Source organism: Plectropomus leopardus, chromosome 19, assembly GCF_026936395.1.
Source record: "Plectropomus leopardus strain MGB_pleo_1.0 chromosome 19, ASM2693639v1, whole genome shotgun sequence".
NCBI lineage: Eukaryota > Metazoa > Chordata > Actinopteri > Perciformes > Serranidae > Plectropomus > Plectropomus leopardus.
Genome location: NC_142194.1, coordinates 10,258,428 through 10,280,303, shown reverse-complemented (window position 1 = coordinate 10,280,303; position 21,876 = coordinate 10,258,428). Strand labels below are relative to the sequence as shown.

At 39.7% G+C, this 21,876-nt stretch overlaps 1 protein-coding gene across 1 annotated transcript in view; it reads right to left on the bottom strand.

Annotated features, from left to right (window-relative positions):
- Nucleotides 1–21,876, bottom strand: part of adam12a (ADAM metallopeptidase domain 12a) — a 105,508-nt gene that overhangs the window by 39,079 nt on the left and 44,553 nt on the right. Inside the window, exons 4-6 of the mRNA XM_042508543.2 lie at nt 13,328–13,406; nt 6,686–6,762; nt 4,100–4,286 (exon numbers count right to left, since the gene is read on the bottom strand). Coding sequence (XP_042364477.1) covers nt 4,100–4,286; nt 6,686–6,762; nt 13,328–13,406 — 343 coding nt within the window. The remainder of the gene's footprint in view (nt 1–4,099; nt 4,287–6,685; nt 6,763–13,327; nt 13,407–21,876) is intronic.

Genomic DNA, 21,876 nt, shown 5'->3' with positions numbered 1-21,876 from the left:
GTTGAAGTTAGTTTGTTTTAGTGTCAAAAAGTTAGTTTCCAAGCCATTTTAAAAATGTTTTCCCACATGTCCTGTCATAGGTTTCTGCATGATGACATTGCAATATTTAAATCCCCTTGCCCAGGCATGTCCAAAGTCCAGCCCAGGGGCCAATCATGGCCCTTGGACACATTTTAAATGACCTGTTGCTCGTCTTTCAAAATATACTCTAAGTGACCCGAAACTCATTATGGGTTAATCAAGCAAGCTCGCTGAATCTTCTCCGTTTTTTGGCTCATAGCAGGACGATCATACAGTTGTAGACATACAGAACTAATGTGTTTTCATTAAGAGACGATAAAACGTTGTTCGACTGGCTGAGTGGGATGTGGGAGAAAGTAGAACATAGGTTCCTTCCAGACTTGCTAATTCTCATACGATGATAATGATCATGACGATTATTATTATTATTATTATTAAATTTACTTACTTTTTCTCATTTACTTACATGTTCTTTTACTATATTAGTACATGACACCTACATATATAATCGTCTTCAATATGTATTGTCTATTGTTTGGATTATGTATAAGTTTCAACTTTTTCAGTTATTTTTATACCGTCTTCTTTTGTCCTTCGTAGGAGCAAGTGAGTGATCTATGTAAACATATAAAAAACAAAGGTATATACACATTTTCTATCTGTTAGCTTAATTTTGTAAGTATCCTACTGTCACTTTCTCCTTCCTATCTGTACTGCTTGAGCTGCTGTGACAAGTGAATTTCCCCGGTGTGGTATCAATAAAGTTTTATCTTATCTTATATTAACACTGCTGTCTCTGGTGTCTGACGGAAACCAAAAAATAAATTTAAAATTGGAAGAAAAAAAAAGAGCAAATAAGCAAGCAAATATAGAAAGAAAGAGGCGTAACAGCTTCGACAGCAAAGGCTACCACTTTCAGGAGTGATGGAAAGTTTAATACTTTTTCAGTGGAAGATAAAGCAGCTGAATTTGTCTAATCTGTATGTGATATTTTTGAACTATATATTGTGGGAAGCAACTGCCCTCCCCTGAAATTTTTCACATTGTGTAATCCGGCCCCCTTTCAGAAAAGTTTGGACCCCCCTGCCCTAGCCCACCCTTGTACGTCGTTAGTGAGCCAAGCCTTCGCAAAGAACTGTGTGTTGCTGATCTTCTGATGAAGCTATATTCCTTGAACCCCCAAACTGACACAGAAGCTAAACAATGCCATGAAGGTCAGCCTGAGTTCAGTCAGGACCACTTTCTTTATCCTCCATTCATTCAATATTCTAACTCACTCCCTCTGCTTCTTCCAATCAGCTGATTATGACCATTCGCTCCTCCAGTTAAACCCATCAAACTTTGCCACGATCTCCCAATCAGCCGATCACGGACGTCAGCTTTTCCAATTAATCATTAATCAAGCAATCATGCTGCTACTGTCTACTGTTTAACTTTGAATCTCCTGTCTGCTGCCATCAGCTGTCATTTTAGGTGGAATCGTCACCTTCAGTCATCACCCAGCGCCCCGGTCGAACTCATCAAAAGTCCAATCCTCATCACATCCACATCACCTTATTCATCTCATCATCACCAAGCAGCAACCCCAGGTGCTGCAAACCGAAGCCAACAAAGAGGTGTAGTTCCTAAAATAGCCACTTGAGACTGGCTCCAAAAGTGAGTCAATCCCTATAGACCCCAATGTTAAAATACCCAACGTTACAGCAGAAAAAAAACATGCTTATAGCAAAAAAATTTTGGTCTCTGTAGCTACCTTCAAGATTTGTGCAACTGCACAGGAGGTGATTTTTTACACAGCTCAGCAGCTAACATTTTATTAAGGCTTAACATCACACATAATTAAGTCCCCGGCTTCTCAGTCAGATCCGGTCCTCGCTCCTCCACAGCACCAGCCTCTCACCCAAAAAAAGGTCACTTCAGACTCCAGGAAAACCACAATTGTGATGGTCAAAATGCTTAAATTGAGGCTTCAAAACAGGGGTCCACAAGCCAACGGGTGTCATTTTTACAGTCTATGATCACCACCGTCACCAGCGCTTAGACTCCATAGGGTGGTTTCCTTTTCTATTACGTCTTCACCAGCCCCCCCGAAAAATACTTCATACTGCACTTTTTACTGTGCAATTTGAGGTTACTTTTTTAAAGCAATTTCATTCCAAACTCCTAAAATATTCTCATTCATTTATTGACATTCTAGTGTCATCCTGGAACGTAAAGATGCACACATGCACACTCGAATGTTTGCATACACCCACCCACACACCCACACACACACACACACTTATAATTAGTCTTGATCTTTTTATTGTTTTTTGTTGACCCCATTGTATATTGCTCACATCAAAGTATTGTAATTTATTGTATTACTTGTATTAACCTTTGTTGAAGTATTTCTATAAGCCAATTTGGGTTTCTCACATTTCCGAAACCCTTGTTTTTTCTGTATTTTTTTTTACCTGATTTCTGTTACTGTTTTTAATGGTGCGAATAGATAAATCAAATGAAATCAAGATCAGATGGACAGGGATATCTAAAACATAATATTTAGACGCAAAAGTGAAGCTGCAATATGTGATGACTTGGGATGAGAATGTGTTGATGTTTCCGTTTGAGAAACCCAGAAAAGAACAGACAAGCCATTTAAAAACTTCCAATAACAACAATCAGCTTTAAGAAAATGGAAAGTCACCGACATTTATGCTGCATCACATCTCTGCGCCTTGTCTTTGTGGATCCTTGAACATCTATTTCATCTTTTACAGCGCCTATCTCTGTGTCTCTTTGTATTGACCTGATAAATCAGCCGTGTTCGTCCACTCCTGCCATCCTTCACCGGTCAGATAGAGATCACTGGAGTCTGTGTTTTCCACTTATCAGAGCTCATCATCTTTAAAGCTGTGTTCCCTCTGAGGAGAGAGACTCCCTGTGACCATGGCCCTGTGATTTACCCCGGCGCTCAGTGGGGTAGTAAGGATGCTGAGTGTAGGGTGAGGGATAGGGTGGAGGTTTCTAAAAAATAAGCTGTTTAATTCTGGATGGACGCTTGCTGAAGGCATGATGTACAAGCCTGCACTCTGATCTCGCTTTCAGAGCAAATGAACAGCCAATGTACTTTCCACAGGCGTTTATCAACCCCAGCTCTCCATACACTCCACATCACTAATGGACACCGTCAGATCAGATGGAAGGAATGAGTGAATAATTCAACAAGTAGTAGCCTCTGAAATATATAACAGGCCACTTACCGATATCTGCATCACAAATGACCTTTTTAAAGAGGGTTAGGTGAGCAATCTTTTATACTCTATCTGCGGTCAGAATCCAAATACAGGCTACAACAAGAAACATCATTTTTCACCTTAGCTGGCTGACCCCAGATTTTCTGACTTCTTTTTTTTCCTTTTAATATCACAGTGCGATTAAAACACCAACTCAAACATTCATGATGAAAACACAAAGAAAAGCAGAATCAAAAGGCTCAATGTGTTTTAAATGCAGGGAATCTGGGGAAACTTAAGGCTTGAGTCTAAAAACTTGGTAATTGGAAAATAATTGGAAATAAAAACATTCTTCCGCACACTTTTAAAGAGCAAACAGAGACGCTTTAAAGTTCCCATGAAATCAAATCCATTGTTTGGAAGGTTAGTTTTGAAATAGGTTACAGATCTCTAATTACCCTTTAAATATGTAATAAGTTATGACACTATTTTAATTACTTTATCGAAATCATGTAACTAACTACATTTGACAACCTTTTGATTATTTTTTTAAATAAATGTTTTAAACAGGCAATAAAGCTGAAAATGTCTAGAAACAGGCTTTATGGTGGTCTCATGCAGATTTGTATAGTAGTATAAATGTTATTTTCGCCTATTGTATTTTAAAAGTCCTGCATGATGGCACCCCAAAACAGAAAGTGCAAGCACCTACAAGCTGAGCATACAAAGCATATTTTTCAAAACAATAACAGAAAAGAAGGAAGAAATCTTGAGGATAGATGCGCTCTTTCACATGACATCGTCAGTACACAGTTTACTTATAGCTGGAGGTAAAATGCAGACAAGTTAATGATCCTTACCCTTGTGCTGAAAGCCCTGAACGGACTGCTGTCTGCATGATCAGTGGAATAGGATATGTTGAAATCATGGCCACAGGTGCCAGGAGCAAAACTGAGGTGTTCGGCTGTGTAGATCCAGTGAGTCCCATCGGTGTGATCAGCAGATGGTTCCAGTATGTAGGATTTGCCTTCAAGAGTTATGAAGCCCCTGCAGAGAGAGGAAATCTCTCAGAGGTTAGATGAGGTACCACGTTATATTCTATTCATTTTTCCAGAAGTCAAATACTGGAACTGCAGTGAAACACATTAGATATGCATAAAGAAACTAGAATGTTAATATTGATTTGGCTGAAATAAAAGGGATTCTGACTTTTGTGTGACTTTCTAGTGTTACACGAAAGATGATACATCGTCGTGATGAGTGCACTGAGGAGTTGTATCTGTTAAGTTTTTCCACTTTTCTCTTTTTCTTAACTTTTCTCATGTTTAAACAGTGGTCTCTGTAATTTAAAGTGACATCCTCATGCAGTGAGACTGGATAAAATGTGAGATTCTCACAAACCTTGCACAATATTCACAAACACATGAACTCACACTAACCCCCCCTCCCCGAGCACAAAGCCTGAATACTGCCAACCCAAACCACGAACAATTTGTCTTAGGTGAGCCAGGCAATGTGAAGCTCTCTGTCGAAAAAAGTTCTGTACATCTGTCATTGTGCAGAGACAGAAAAACTGAAATAAATAAATTAATATTAAAACCAAGGTCAACGGCAAGGGCTTAACAATCAGGTTAATCACTCGCCAAAGGGTGAAGACATTTGGCTGGTTTGTAAAAACATTCCTGATGGTGTCCAGTGATATTTCTGCAATCATCACTCCCGTCTGACATCTGCAAACAGCGTTTCCAACACTGGAATTCTTCACCCTTTCTGAGGCCATACAATATGTCAGGTTTACTGCTTTTCAACAGTACATGCAGGGTGTCATCTCAACATATTAATGTAGCAAAATTCATTACTTACTGAGGTCTGTTGACAAGCCATTCCTCACAGTTGTACACTCGAGACTTACGACTTGGCCTCAAGTCAGACTTAAAGGATAATTCGTTTTTATTACAACCTGGGTCTGATCATTATAATTTTAATAACCACTTTTATGGTTTTGATGACATTGTGCACACCAAAATAATTAATCAAGTTGTAAACAAGCCAACAGTTTACAGTCCCTCCAGGATTTTGCAATTTTGTCCTGAAATGCCTGATTTTAAAGCAGCTTTTCTAAAAAAAAAAAAAATTGTTGAAATGTTTATAGGGGTGTTTTTGCAATAAAATTGCAGGGCAAGATAAAACTGCAAAAATAGTTTTGATGTTGTCACAGATTATCGAGGATAATCAGCTTTTGCTGCCGTTCCGTCTCCTCCTGCTCTCTGCCCAATTTGCACAAGCTTACAAAAGCACATCGCGATCTCATCTCTGCTCATCATATTTTCCTGCTTGTGCAGAAGCCTTGAAGCAACGGTTATCACCCAACATCAAGCCATTAATCTCACATCTACACCCAAACAGCTTGACTCTGTCATTATAGCTCTTAATAACCGTTGGGTAACACTAGCTGCGTGATGCTTACAGTTAGCCCTGTAACTGTGTGTGTGTAACTCTGTCCCAGACACAGAGCTGCGATCCCGCAGCAGTAGTCTCATGATACAGAGAGAGAGGGGCTAAGTGGATCAATATGCATCACAAGCTTTAAAATAAAATGAGATCCATTCTAAATAGTCAAATTTGCAGTGAAGTTGTAGGGACTGGACAAAATTCACAGGGATTGGCTTCATTCGCATTAACTGTTGCCATCGCAACATCCTGGAGGGACTAAGTTTAGTCACATTACCTACATTGTTTTATTTGGAGGTAAAGTCAAAAGTGAGCACCAGAGATGTCACTTATAATCACTTTTTTGTCAGTGTTGTGGACTTGACTGCATTTTCACTTAGTCTTGTCTTGTTCTCAGATAAAGAGGACTCTGCATTTGATTTTAAGACCTCAGTTGCAGGGACATCACTAAATGGCCTGTGCAAAAAATGAGTGTTATATTAAGATGGTTAAGTTGATTTCAGCTTCTTGCTATTCACTTGTATTTGTTTGCTCATAGAAAACAAAGCAAAATTCCCACACATAAAATTCACCTCAGCAATATCTTTTGATTATTTTAAGATCTCTCATGGTATGCTTATATATACACACATACTGCATATATGGCAATAAAAGAGGTGAATAAAGAGTAATCTTAATTTGTTTTCTTTGGCTGTTTTTATAGGAATGTAGATCTTTTAGAGCAATTTAAGGAGTGCATGGTTTGCATGTTCCATGTTTTATAGTAAATGTGTCATGCAGTGTGGGACTCGCACTGGTCTTGGTCTTCACTTGTCTCAACTCCTCAAAGTCCTGTTCTTGTCTGTCTCTATAAATTGGCTTGTTGGTCTGGACTTGGTCTCAGTTTAGCCGGCTTAAAAAATGCTTCTTGTACAAGAAAAACACTACGCACTACACACAGTGCAGATATGACAAGTATTTGCTTTGTAACATGAAAACATCTCTAACACACTTACTTAATACCAGCACAGGTACTGAGGCTGACGTCTGAGTTGACATGACCCTCCACCTCACCGTGATAGTAGCAGTTTGCCTGAGGGAACACAGACAAAAAGACATAAGTATTTAAAATTCAACACAGGAGGAATGGGACCGGTGTGACTCCAAACATGTCTTTAGGTTTTACGCACAGATCAACAACAGCCGTCCCAGCAGATCACTGTGAAATATGAGCAAATTAACTCTTGGGGAATAGCCTTTTGCAGAGTTAGCAGCAGCCATTCACACTCATCACCACAGGCTGATGATGGCTGAAATCTGTGCGGAGTTTCCCATTTCCCAGAACAATCTTTGCATGCTGCCCTGTTCCCAGGTACCCGCTTTCACGGACCACCTGTCAAGCTGCAGCAGGGAGTAACGAAAGTGTATTAAGCCCATGTTTATTGAACCAGGCTTGGCAGCGTGAGGGCGGGGAGGAAGCGTCTGGTTTAGAGTGAAAACAGCCCCTCTGCTACAGTTTGACGGCCTCGCTCAGGTGAGGTCTGACCAACGGCTCCTTCTGCCACCCTGCTCTGGAAAACAAGGAAATGTGAGTTTTCCACCCCTCCTTGAATGCCTCTAAATATAGAGTGCAGGCAGTAAAACTCAACGTCCAGCCTCCTTCGAGGTGGCTACCCTTGAGAGGCTGCTGATTATGCATGTTGGGAGCCTGAATGAGTTTCTGGCATTAAAGAGGATCTTTGCTTCATCTTGCATCACAGCACTTCGTCACAGTAATTCTGCAATAAAACTATATTAATCAATTAAAGTTTTTTTTTCTTGCAGAGTCACAAGCCAGTTAAAACAGCATCGATTGGGTTATCCTTTTGTCAAATCTGGATATAGTATTGATCCCACTCACCGAACCCTTAAAGGGACAGTTCCTCCAATCAAAGATATGTTTGTACTACCCACCAACCTTAACATCACACAGGAAGAAGTGTGCATCTGCTCCTGGAAAGAATCATTACTGTTGAATTTTTCAAATGTTTTTTTGTCATTTTTTTTGGTACACCACAAGCCCAGAGTCATTTAGTTCCATTATATTTGAGAGAGGGCAGGCAGACATCTCAGTATCTCCAAAACTCTGTAACTCACACCAAAACAACAAATAGCACCACAGTTAAGAGGAAAAATATGTTTTTTATTACTTTTATTACTTTACCTATAAGGATCCCTTTAGTAAGATATTCCGTCAAATCCCTTTACTTTATGAAATGTGAAAAGGGTAGCTTAAAGTAATGAACCCTGAGAAAATGATCACCCAACTGTGTGTTTTAGCCTTGTTGAGGTTGAATTTGTTTTGGTTTTATGTCTCGCAACTTTAATTTCTTGGTTCTGTCTGCCAAAAAGTTAGTGACTCGTTGGTGAGCATCAAGGTTGGGTACTATCTGCATCTTAACCGATACCTGTATCACTTCTGGTACCTGGAATTTGGTACAGGTACCCAACGGTATCTTTTTACATAATTTAATTTCTCTGTAATAGCAAAAGTTTAATTTTTGCTTCGCAGGACTTCGGCCCCTTGTCTAAATCCTGATTCACTCTTGAGTTGGGTATCCAACCCTAGTCAGCATAGAGGAGCCAACACAAAAGACCAAAACAGAGCTAAAAGAGGAGTGATGGCTGGAATTACATTTAACAGTTCAAACAAGGACTGCACCTAAAGAAAATACTGGAGCACACAATTCATTTAAATATTTAATAAGGTGCAAACGACTAATGTTTCAATGCACACTGCGACTTCATGAAGTTAACACTTATCAAATATTTAAGTGAATCATGTACTGCAGCATTTTCTTCGAGTGCAGTCCTTTTGAAGTGGTCCATTAAACTGGTTGCTGTAATTCGTCCATTCTGTGAGCACCGACCTCCGCCTGTGGAGAGGCTGAAGTGACTAACATTTGTTGGACTGCCAAAAACATGACTCCAAAGGAATGATAATTTTTGCTTCACGTCCATTGGATGTGAAATAAGGCAACTGTCTGCTAATATATTTGCCATAACAACTTTAAACATTGATAATAGCGAGGCCAAAAAAAGAAACAAACAAAGAACAATAGTTAACATTCAAAGAACTAGAATGCAAATTTTGACATATCATATCTTTATTTAGTGAAATTAACAATTAATTATTTAGGTTTTTGTTGTTTGTTAACAAAAGAGTAGATACGAGATTGGGCAAGAGATTTGTTAAGATAGTTTACCAACTTGGAACTGCATCCAAAATTGCAACCCTGTCTCAGAAAATGTTTAAATACTACTAATGAAAGAAAATTGGACTACAAAAAAATGCTTCCAATAAACATAATCCATACAGGACTAACATTTCATCCAAATTGCATTTGGCAAAACACTAACATAGCATATAAACGTAATTCTTTAGAGACAGGGTTGAAAAATGGATTTGACTTTCGGAACCTAAACCTATGCCGTCGCAAAAAACAATATCTTATTCTGATGACATTCAAGAAGCGGACCCATAGCCTTGAAAGCCTTCATCTGTTTGGCTACTTTCCATATCTGTACCTGGAGGTGTACTGAAAGAGAACTATCCATTATAGCAAGGTAAAAAGGTGCAATGAAAGGACAGCCCATTACATGAAATATGAAATTTTAGTGTAGCAAGGAGGAGCAGGGCTGGATTTAGTGCACGGAGTTAATGCTACCACCTCATGTTTCTTTGATGAGATCATGACTGTGATGCATCGATATAAAGGATATGAATAGACTTTTTGTTTCTAAGGTTTCTGCAGAGAGAAATGAGAAAGGAAAAGTGCTTACATCTTCATATCTGCAATAAGAAAGATTAATATCTAATACCAAGATTATCGCGGGAGGCAACCCCGAGGTGTGAACATTACATTGTTTATCATATGCATTTATTATTCTAAGTTAACTCTTCAATACCCATGTTAGAGAGTCATATTCCCGGATGGCTTTTGTTTCAGCACATGGCACTCATTTATTGTATTGTATGAGAAAACAGAGAGGATGTAAAACAGACAAGAGGGAACTGAGGGAGGGCTGACTCACGCTGAAGTCACTCCCGGCAGTACCTTGCCTTTGACACACAACTGAACCCTCTAGATCCCTTGCCCAGATCACTATATCAGTCTCCTCCCTGCCGGCAGGACAAATAAATTAACTACGGATCAGTCTCAAAAGATCTGGCCCTTTCCAGTAAAAAAGACCCTCCCATGAAGAGTTAGCTGTGGTCATGAGAGAGGAATGAGAGGAGGGACAGAGGTCGAAAGATTACTTCAAACTCATTCTGAGCAGGTAGAAACAGGTTGTTGGCAGTGATACTCTGGTCCATCCATTCAATTTTTAATCCAGCCATCCATCAAGTGCAGAATTAATTAGCTGATTAATAAACCAGGTGCTTAACAGGAAATCATTAGGAAGTCATTTAATGCAAACATGAGGCAGAAATACCATACATTTGCTGGTTCGAGTTTCTCAAATGTTAGGATTCGCTGCTTTTCCTTGTTTTTTCACTTACATATTTTGGGCTGTTAATTGTAAAAAAAAAATAATTAAAAAAAGCAATGTAAGGGGCTAGGCTTGTTATAATAACTACTTTTGTTGGATGATATATCATCCAAGAAGTAATTACGATTAACGACATGGTTGCCACTTTGATTTCATTTTGCGCCACTGACATAATGATAATGTAATAGCATAATAATGCAGTACACCCTTTCAGAGAGCAATTAATAGTTCAATTTTAAGAATATTCAGACAACAGAATTGGAACAGAGCGCTGCAGTGACGACATTTTTCTGCAGGCCAAACTGTCAAATATTGATATTGAATAATCATATTGAACTGCCAAATCATTCGACTGGCCTAATTCTGAATCGGGTACAGCCCTACGTTAGTCCATATCGAGGCAGGCCTAATGAAAACATCATCCTGGGCTCTGGGAAATTGTGATGCCACTTTTCATTATCCTCAAATATTCTACAAACTTAATAATTAAATAAATGTATCTTGATTAGGAAAACAATCAGTTGCAGCAGCCCAAAAAAATCATTAATTCATCCACATAACCATCCATTCATGTGCTAGCTATCTGAGTTGTGGTCACCCTGTGCTGACCTGCTAAAACCCTTTCATTGTCTTTATGCTTTGGAATGGCAGCAATTCTGATGAGCTGGCCGAGCCCAGCCAACGACAGTCCAGCTCTGGTCTCACAGCAGGCTCAAGTGGAAAATATTGTTCATTTTACTGTGTGGGCTGACCATTATTGAATTATATTAATCTCCTCTTTGGTGGATTTCAGCATAAGTAGGCCAGCCATTTTGTACACAGACCTCACAGCATGTCTATTATTATGCTTTCTGGTTATCTGAACAAAAATTAGACGTTTAATTGCTTTCCAAACTGCAGATGATCAAATCACTGAAATCAGGCGAGCAGGTGGAAGCTCTGAGGCATGAAAAATGTTCCACATGGTGCAGCCATATCACACTCATTCATTACAGTGCAATGTACATGCAGTTTCCTAACAGCCTTTCTGTTTCTGAACCTCAAATAAAAATCCTTCAATATAGGGATATTTATGGATCCGTGGAACATGTTTTCAAAGAGCCATTGTATTTGAAAGCGGAACATATTTTGCTCGGGAAAAAAAAATAAAAAAACAACTAAAAAAAAAACAAACAACTGAGCTCAACGAAGATGATATTTAACACAGCACTGAAAGCAAATCATAAAACATTTAAAGAACACCAAAAACACAACCTTTTGTGAGGTAATTAACTCATAAACTACGATAAAGAAGATGTGATTAAAATTCAACCCACTGAAAGTAAATATTGGTAATATGTTACATTTCTATGTTACTGAGCTGCCGATATGTTGAAACTTTACGTTTCAAGGATGCTGTGGTTAATGTGTTTAGGCACAAAAAACCAATTGCCAATTGCTTTAACGAAAATACCCACTTTTGGTGGCTGAAAAGCAGCTGGAAACACACTCACGTCTCTATACATCTGTTTTTCATCCCAGCAGGTAATGCAGCAATGTCTCAGCAAAAATAAACTACTTTTCATCCCACTAAAAATGTGTGGTAGAAGATGCAGCGATGACTGTAAAAAACAACCACTTTTTCAAGCACTGATCCAGCAGGAAATGCAGTGATTTCTGGGTAAAAAACAATAACTTATGAAGCAATATTCTGGATGTAAACACAGCAATGACTCACTTAAAAATGTGGTCAAAATGTGGTCTGAAGCTGGGCAAGCGTCTTGCCTCGGTGCTACACCATCCATGATCATCAGTGACAAAGTCAGCTCATACACTACATCACTTTAGAAATGTTGACATTGATGAAACGTACAAATGTAACATAACCAATGCTGCAGAAACATACAATAGAGGTGTGCCATATCATATCATTCATGATAATACCAATATCATTTTTTATTCATATCGTGATAATGGAAATATTTTGACTTGTTGACATAATGGACATAATGAAAGTGAAACAGCTACTGCCTCCACAGTGGAGGTGTTAAGTCCCAGCTAACTTCGGTGGAGCAGAATGAGCGGCATCATTTGGCATGAGCATCCCGACATCTTTTAGCGCTTTATCGCTCAGAGTAAACTTAGTCAGAGGCTCTTCTGACAGCAGCACAGCGGGGGGTATTTCCTCTTTTTCTCTCTCTTCTTTCTGCGCATTTAGATGTGTAATTTGTGGTTGATCATATTTGTTGTAATCTTTACATTTTACACATAATCTGAATCTCACTGTGAGAGAGAAATGAGAGAATTTTTATTTATTTTATTTTAAGTTATGTTACTGTTACATTTATGTTGACAAATAAAACTGTTGCACTTATTTTGTTACAGTTGTATGTTTTTTAAATTAAATAAAATTAATCAAATATTCTCTCTTTTTGTCATACCATCGACAATATCTTTTGCAAAAATACCCTGAAATATCATAATACTATTTTAACATAAAAACACATACATTCTTCTTGTGTCTGGGCTGTTGTAATTATAAAGTAAAAAGTGCTGGCACTGCACGCTGTTGGAGGTGTGGTAAAAATATGTGCTTCTTGATGTGAACCCTCAGTCAGAATTAATGCAAAATCACACGTCATTTGAGAGACTTCACAGATGTATTTTAGACGGAGGCGCAATCTTAGTTTAACAAGTACGAGGCTCATGAATGCAATGACAGGTGCTGAATGTTTCGCAGTCAGTGTAACTTCTGAAGTGCACTTAGATGTATGTTCTTGCAGTCCTGCGTTACAAATCATTTTTGGGAGTGGTTTGAAGTTTATCCATTATAAAAGACTTGAGCTGTTCCCTAAAACTGAGTCTGACCTCTGTGCACCTTTTATTTCATCAAATATGAATCTGCTGGCAGGGAACGAAAATGGGCTCGCTCACCTATGCAGGCTTCTTTATGCATGAGACTACCCACTTCCAGGCAGTTTTAAAGTGGGTCTACCTGTGACATCAGTTTGTCTTTGCTTCCTCGCTGACTCTAAGAAGAGCACAGTGAAGCAGAACCAAGAGGAAGAAGGGCTGCACAGAAGATGAAGAATCGTGTAAGCCTTAATAATAATTTAAAAAAAGAAAATAAAGAGGTGTTAACATACCGTGAAGTTGTGAGGGCCTGTGACTGCAATGCCATCTTCCAGGTAATGGGTTTCTGTATAGTTACTTGCAAACAGCCCCCTGGAAAGGATAAACAAAGACAACAAACACTCAGGATTGACCCTAAGGGGCTTCTTCATTCTAAAAAAAAATCAATCGCAATGTCTCAAGTCAGACTTGCATGGAAGATAAACAGTCTGATGTGATTTAAAATGTAACCCTGCTTTAGTATAAATTGAATTGAGCAGCTGTAGGCACCAAGAAAGAAAGAAAATGTTTTCTATTAAGTTGCTTTCACACCACATGCATGCACCTTGAAGAAGCATTCAATACCAATCCATAACTCATTCCATGTGATACGGTAGAACAGTAATTAGTTTACACATTGCAGACAATAGCGAGTAACGAGCAGATGGACGTAATAGTCTGATCTGATAAGAACGGGAATGGGGAGCTTATGTTGACGGGAAAACAGTGAAGAAATCATTTTTAGTTACAGATGGGGATCAATAACACTATAAAGTGACTCTCTGAGGTTACCAAGTGATCCATTTACACTTTATATCTAGAAAGCACAAATAAATCAACAGTGAATCTCTGCTGCAGGCAGACAGAGGCATTATTCGCTCCTCTTTCCCTTCTTCTGTAAGAATTGATGAAAGAGAAGCATAAATTCAGGGGTCACTACCATTTAGAGCTGTGAAGATTACCACAATACCTGGGTAATGTGGCATCTTCTGCTTCCTCATTTATCTCCAAAGGGACCAAACTCACTTTTGTTATCACTGATTCACAATTAAAACTCTCCACTAGCAAACCACTGCAAAGCTTTTACTGTGAGGCAACAGCTCCCTGTGGGTGTTTTCACTTTAGGTGTGATTGTTTCAAACCGTGCCCCAGCTCCCCTCTACCCACTCCTCTACCACTCAGCTTTCATATTAGTATGTCATTTTGTGCTGGAGTACACTTGCGCATGTACACAGCCCGATACAGTGAGTGGCAGTATGCATGTAGTTGGTTTGCAATCTACCAGTGCTCACAAAAAAGAAGAAGCAACCACTCGCATCATCAGCTGGGCACATTTGATTATGTTCCTTGCGGAAAATGCACAGATACAAAGGTTTCAGAAGACAGTGTTGAGAAATGCCTTAACAACTCAACTCGCTTGTGGTTGTCCGTAAGGTGAGAAACAGACCAGTTGCTGACTAGAATCTTCTCTTTTGATTTCCACAGTGCATTTAAAAAAGCGTGGACAAGTTACCTAACCACTGACACAAGTTATGTTATAATTTCAGTGACTGCTGCACACATATACGGGCACGGTTGTTTTGACACCTCCTGTGGAACGTGCTCGAGTACACATGAATTGTGCCCGAGACCACCTTTTCAAGCAAACGCTGGCCTGTACACTTGTGTTTCGACTAATCAAACTAGCTGGACTTTGGGGTCAAGCCTTCTCAGATCCCGGCCCGGGTCCCTAATGTGAAACCACCCTTAAACAACAAGATGTTAGCGAGTGCTAACTCCTGTGTGTTTAAAGGTATGTCTTCTGTCAACAAAGATGTGGAACTTTAAGCATTTTTTCCCAGCAAAGATTTAAAAATGTTGAGGAGGAATGGGGAAAGAAAAAACAGCTACAGTAAACTCAAATATGTCATTAATACCATCATCAAGGTCTATATTGCTGATTACTTTCTGAATACATCAAACCACATCACATGGCCTTCTTCAGCTGAGGGAGTTGCTAAGTTGGCACAAAGATGGTTTAGATGATATCACATGACCGGAAAAAAAACAAGTAAGTTGGACCTTGAAAATGTATTTGTGTTTCAAAAGTCAAAGAATAAACCTTTAATATTTTGTCCACAAAGGAAACGCACTTGCAATTGTTGTACTTTTTTATGTGTCCATACTAAGCACAAATTATGCAAGTGAACAATGCTGCAAGATTTTAATGCATTCAGTTGTGCTGTGGCTCTGGGTCATCGATGGAATAGATTCAGCGGGTTTATATGTAAGTGTATGCAGCTGCTGTCCTCAAAAATGCTGCAAACTATTAACCTCACAGTCTCCTGTAGACTTTTTAAGCCTATAGGGGGATGATTTATTATGTGACACTCAAAAGATAGATTTTTGGTTGAGTATGCCACATAACCGTCGAACTGCGCTGACCTGTCACTGCAATGACAAAAAAAATCTTTACCGTCACAGCCATGTGACAATGATGGCTGCCCTTCTTGTCACCTAAGGAGGTTACTGAGCACTGCTCCTCTGTCTGGCGGAGGGAAGGACACTCAGCAGGGAGGAGAGGATAAACAGCGGAAATAGATCAACAAATGAGCACAGATCCGAAAGAGCCATGTGGACTCCTCCTGGGTTGATTATTAAAGCATGCGCATGTGTGTTTGTTTTCACGATTTTTACGAGTGTGGATGAGCGTCCGTGTATTGTCCATACAGCGAGTGCATGTACAGTATTACACTACAGGACACCAGCAGATGGTTGGCTGGTGCTAATCCACAGCAGAGGAACAAACCTCAGCAGGCAGCTGGATTCTCTTACTGACCTCACCGCTGACAACCCAGCTGGGAGTGTCAGCTGTAACAACCCGGGGAGGGGGGTTATTTTGTTTGGGAGCTGTCAGCATGAGACACAATGCCTCCCCGCCCTCTACTCCTCTGCAGAGCCAAAGACCTGGTAATAATCATCGGATCAAAGCGAGGCCAAAAAGTAGAGAGAGCCAAATAAAATGATGTGTTTCTTCAGTCTTAATTAGGTCTGCGCTCTCAACCTCAACATCTGCCCACAACAGACAATCCTGTGTGGTGAGTGTGTGTGCATGTGTCTGCCTCACTGCTAGCCTGTAACACTCTGGGAGGGTATTAAAGAACATACTGCACACACCCATGTGTCTGCAACACAGAACCAAGAAACACACCTTTGTGGGTCTGCAACATCAGACCAAGAAACCATTCCTTAGTCCACCTGAATAAGGTGGGCTTGGTTAAATGTATGTCAGTTTGGGTTAATTTTGCTTTCCATAAACCAGCGCCCATTAACCAGTAAATAAACAGGATATTTTTAAGAATATGCAAAAAGTCTTTTGTTCTACCACTGCTAGATTGGTGATTTATAGGCCTGTTTTAGTAATCCACTGGAAACGCGACTGATTTGGCTCGTAATTAGCATTCCATGGCTGCTAACTCACATGGTTAGTAGCTTCATAACATACCGCTTAAAGGGTGCCAAGATTAGATTGTTTCCTGGCAACGGCAGATAACCCTAGTGCATAATGAGGAAAGCCTCCCCGCCATCGATTACAAGCATAATAGGAAGGAATCTTTAAATGGTCAGTATGAACAGAAGGGATGATTGCAGCAATCAAAAGTTGTTCCAGCGTTCAAAGGGGCACCTGGCTATTGTTTTAAGACACACTTGAAAATAGGCTCAGGTGGTATGTATTGTATACCTTCATACCATCTTGAAATTTCACACATTATCATCGCTCCCCAGCAAGTGCGCTACTTGCTTTCAGCTCTTAGTCTAATAAATACACAATAGAAAGCCACACCTATTTTCCTTTTAATACAGTCTTTTCATGTAGGTTTTAGTATATTTATGATAACTGCTCATTTTAATATTTTATAGAACATAATCTATCCTAATATTGCTATATCATATAATTATGATGCACTGTAACACACTTTGGTGATGCACTTCATACTGTGGACTTTATATTGTTTCCACAATAGTATTGTATTGTGCTGGTCAAGGGGGCAAGAATCAAGAATTTTGCTCTTTTTATATTTTCAATATGAACAATAAAGTGAATCTCAATCTGAATCGGAAATACAACTTTCCCTCAGTCACTGAAGACTGACAAGGCTTAACTGCCTCACTAACTCAACGCACAACACACTTCATTCAAACTCGACAGAACCAAAATAAAACTCACCCAAACCTCCTTGGTTATTCTTGATAACAATCTAGATAATAAGCCCACTGTTCCCAAAATCACCAGCTCCAATCTGGTCGAAAAAAAAATCCATAATGCACCAAGTTAGATGTCTCTCTCCGTCGTTGATATTGGCTGGCCACCGGCTGTTTACAGTCGTGTATCTTATCCCTCCACAGCTACATGTTGCGGTGTCTGTCAGCTCAGCTGCATGTAGTAGACACCAGAGGTTGATGGTAGTGCGTGCTGTGCACTACATACAATAAGTTTATTATATGGGGAGCACCGGTATTTTTGACGGTTTAGAGAAACATACCTTGTGGATTTGTAAATACCCTGGTATACCGTAATACTGTGACAACACCCAAGCCTACTTCAAAAATTGTACCTATCCTTAACATGATGAACCACCAGATCAATACATTCATTCATTCAACATGCAAAAAAAAAAACTGTACAGCAGACAACATCAGTCAACAATGTGCAAAAACACAGCTACACGTATATAGAAAACCAATGCACATCACCCAGCTGCCAACACCTGTAGGTTCATCACAATCCAGCCACCAGACAACCACATCATGTGTCTAATTCCACAAGCCGCCCGCCCCGCCTGGCAGCAGCAGCTCACTGTTTATCAATCAGTGGGAAGTTAATGAGGCATGGGCGGAAGGGAGGGAACGGGGGTTGCGCCCCCATTTAAAATGCATTACCCATGGGACAGGCCACCAGCAGGGCTCCGTCTGACTGACAGGGAGTCTGCATCTGGAAGAGACACCATGAGACAACAGGAAGATGCCACAATCCGGCTGCTAATGCCACAGAAACCTGTCCCGAGTGTAGTCAGCCTGACACCCAAACAACCACAAAGACAGAAAGTGTGACACAACAAGAGGTAAATATCACAGAGATTTGTGCAACAGCTGCATGACCTCGACTTAAAACCCTGACAGAGAAATATTTGTTAACTTCTCTGCATTTGTTAGACAGGTGCAATACCTATTATTACGGTTGTGTTTACGTCTTGTCATGCTGTCTCCAGGCTGCAAAAGACAAAATAACTTTTTGAAAGAAAATATATTAGGTTGGGGGATAGAGTCAGATTAGTCTGTCAGTAGATTTGACAATGCAGACAGAAAGACAATGAAGTCACTTCAAGCTAATCCTGAATGCCAGCTACTAAATGCCACTTCTGTTCTTCCTGCATTAAATTAGAATATTTTTTCTGTTGTATCTCCGCTCAACATTGTCAGCCTCTTCTGTCTGTCTTTGTATAGGGAAATAACACCGGGATTTACCCAATGTCTTATCTAAATGGAATACTTTGACATACAGACATAAATGTCAAGGCTTACTATTTAAACACAAGCCATGTTGTTGAAGTTATAATTGAGAAAATACGGCCACACCGACCTTGGAAAATGAATCTCTTCTGTAATTTATCAATAAATTCCATCACCCTTTTACATGTGGTCTTCATTGTGAGTGTTTGTTCTGATTTAATGTGAGTAAAGCAAACGTTGCAGTGTGTGAGATGTATTAATTCTAACAGGCTTGATGAATTGGAGTTTAGTGCTTAATCAATCAACAGTAAACGGTGGTCTCATTTGTAGGTGTGTGCTGCATATGACCCAGAAGGAAAGGTCCTTTCCAGCATATAAACAGCTTTCATGTGCTGATGTCACAAAGGTTTTCTATTTATTATGACATACAAATGTACATCTTGCCATCTTTGTCGTGACTAAAAACTCCTGATGTTATTATGTCAAAAACCAAAAAGTGAAAGAAAAAAAACCCACATAAAAGGATAAAGACAGATGCTGAGCCAAAGTTATTCACAGGCTGTAAAAAGACATTCACAGTGGGAGAGAGGAGAGTTTAAAGTGTCTGGGACAGTTTTGAAAAAAGCTTGGCGGAATAACAAAACAGGGCATGTGACAGGAGAAAAAATAACTTTATTGTGAGAGTGACAGTGTTCTCTGCAAAATAGCTTGTCCATGCTGTAGGCATCAAACCCAATTGCCAGAATAAATTGCACATTTCTGCAAATCACAGCCACATTACATTTGTAGATTATTATGTTGTGGTTATGTTAGAACTTTACATTTCTTTGCATTTGAAACACTGTGGTTTGTGTGTGGTTAGGTTTAGACATAAATAACACTTGATTTTGGCTCGAAAAAAATATTGTTGTGGCACTATCCCAGCAGGAAACTCAGCGAAGTCTTGGTAAATAACAAATACTGTTTTATGGCACAGTCACTACATGAAATACATTGATGTTTCTGTAAAAATAAATAAATAAATAAATAAATAAATAAATAAATAAATAAATAAATAAATAAATAAATAAATAAATAAATTTTGCAGCATGATCCCAGCAGGAAACTCAGCAATGTCTCTAAAAAAAAGAACAGCGTGTTGTGGCACTGCAGTGATGTCATGTTCAAAAACAGCCACTTTTTGCTGCACTATCCCAGCTGAAATTGCAGCGAGGTTCCTGTAAAAGCAACAAGCTTTTTGAGGCATTATCCCCAGTGAAAACAGTGCCACTGGTTGCCAAAAAACACACGTTTGGTGACTAAAAAGTGGTTGGAAAAACAGTAATGACTCTCCAAGAATAACTGGTTTTGTTGTTTGTTGGTCTTGGCCATTGGTCCGCAGCTTGGTAGACATCTCACATAGGTGGCACTCCACCCACCATCCTCTCTACCTCCCAGTGACAAAAGTCAGCTCATATACTGCGTCACAAACGCTGATGATACGTTAGAAACGTACAGATGTAAAGTTTTTTTCGGTTTGCAGAAATGTTCAATGCAAACGTTTTTTTTGTGACAACTGGGCCGAGGAAATAAAGAGAAAGAGTTCTATTTGGCAGAATATGAAACAGTACATTTTTCAGTCAGTAGTCACAAATGGTTTTTCAACTTCAAGCTCTGCAGGACCCTCCCTTTTCTCTTGATAAGGTATCCAAGCAAACCATGTGTATAATCAGGTGAAGAAAACGTTAGTACTTACACATTCTGTGGCAAAAATGGAAATGCTTCAGTACATTAACTTCCTTTTTTGGAGTACATATAGTGAACATCCCTAATTGACTTGCTATGACCAGTGCACTGACACCACGGCCTTCATTACCATTGTTTGAATACAAGCTGAATCAATGTGCAGCAATTTCCCAGTCAAAGGCTCCGATATGTCTCATTAAACTCAGAAAACCTAATCAGGGACTCCTGGACAAATCCTACAGTTAACTATGATAAATGAGAAGCTAGGCATTAGGCCTTTGGAGAGCAAGTAGCTCTCTTGCACTTGTACGCCCTGTAACGGAAAAGTTATTTAGAACAGATGTAAATATAAACATTTAGAGCAGATGAAATCATCATCAAAGAAATACGGTTCTCGTAAAACCTAATCTAGGAGCTCCAATTAGTACACTACATTTCAATGGACAGACCCGTGAGGCAATGTGGTAGTAATAATGTCCCTTCGCTTTCATGTGGCGGGCGGCAAGAGCCCGGCTCTGCGTGGAAAAAGTGGGATCATGTGCGTGAAACCCTACAATAGTGCAAAGGCCCCCAAGCCAGAAAACCTTGTCTCAGTGTTAGTAACATTCTTTTTCCAGGCGCAAGGGAAGAGGGCCAGTCTTCCTGGCTGTGATCTGTCTGACATCAGGCAGTGTTGCAGGCCAGTGCCAAGTAGAGCAGAGAAGCAGAATTCCCCCTGCTTACCCTGAGCTCAATGCAACTCCCAGTCTTCACAAAGCATGTCATGAACAGAGCTGTTAGAGCATGCCAGCCAATGATTCCTGCTCAAGGAAGAGGGAGGAAGGGGGGAAAAAGTTGGGGCAGATGGTTTTGACTTTATTCATATAAGCTGCCATGTTCAGTAGCGAGCTAAGGTGCAGCTCAGTGGCGCCCCTGGCTCTAAGACCGAAACACTCAGTCCAGCAAGATAAAGCAAAAACACACAAAAGTTGGTCTTTGGCTTGTGTCAAGAAGGCCAGTTGTGTTGGAAATACAAAACTAAATTGAGACAGACGCAAGGTCACAGTGAACTTTAACCCCCAGAAAGTCTAAACAGCTCATTGTTGAGTCCAATGGAACGTTTGTGCCAAATTTTAAAAGAACCCCACAAGGTGATCTTAAAATATGACGTTCACAAGAATGAGACAGTCAAGGCCACAGACCGTGACCTCTGACCAACAAACTGTAATCACTACATCACTGACTCCAAGTGGACGTTTGTGCCAAATTTAAAGAAACTAAATGCCTCAAGGCATTCTTGAGATATTGAGATATCTCATTCATGAGAATGTGACGGACAGATGGACATCCCAAAAAGATAATGTCTCCAGCTTTGGCTGTTGCTGGCACAGCGGTATAAAAAACAAACAAACCAAAAAACCTTTTCATATTAGTCATTAGAGAAAGCAGGTTGGGCTTTATTGCGGTTTCAACTTATCATAAAAGCCTCATTATGATTCCTAACACCTGTGTGGTATCCGGGGTGGTTAATCGGTCAGCGAGATGGTCAAACAGAATAGCCATTAGCAGCATTGGCACGCAGTTATTGCAGTGACTGTCACCTAGAGAT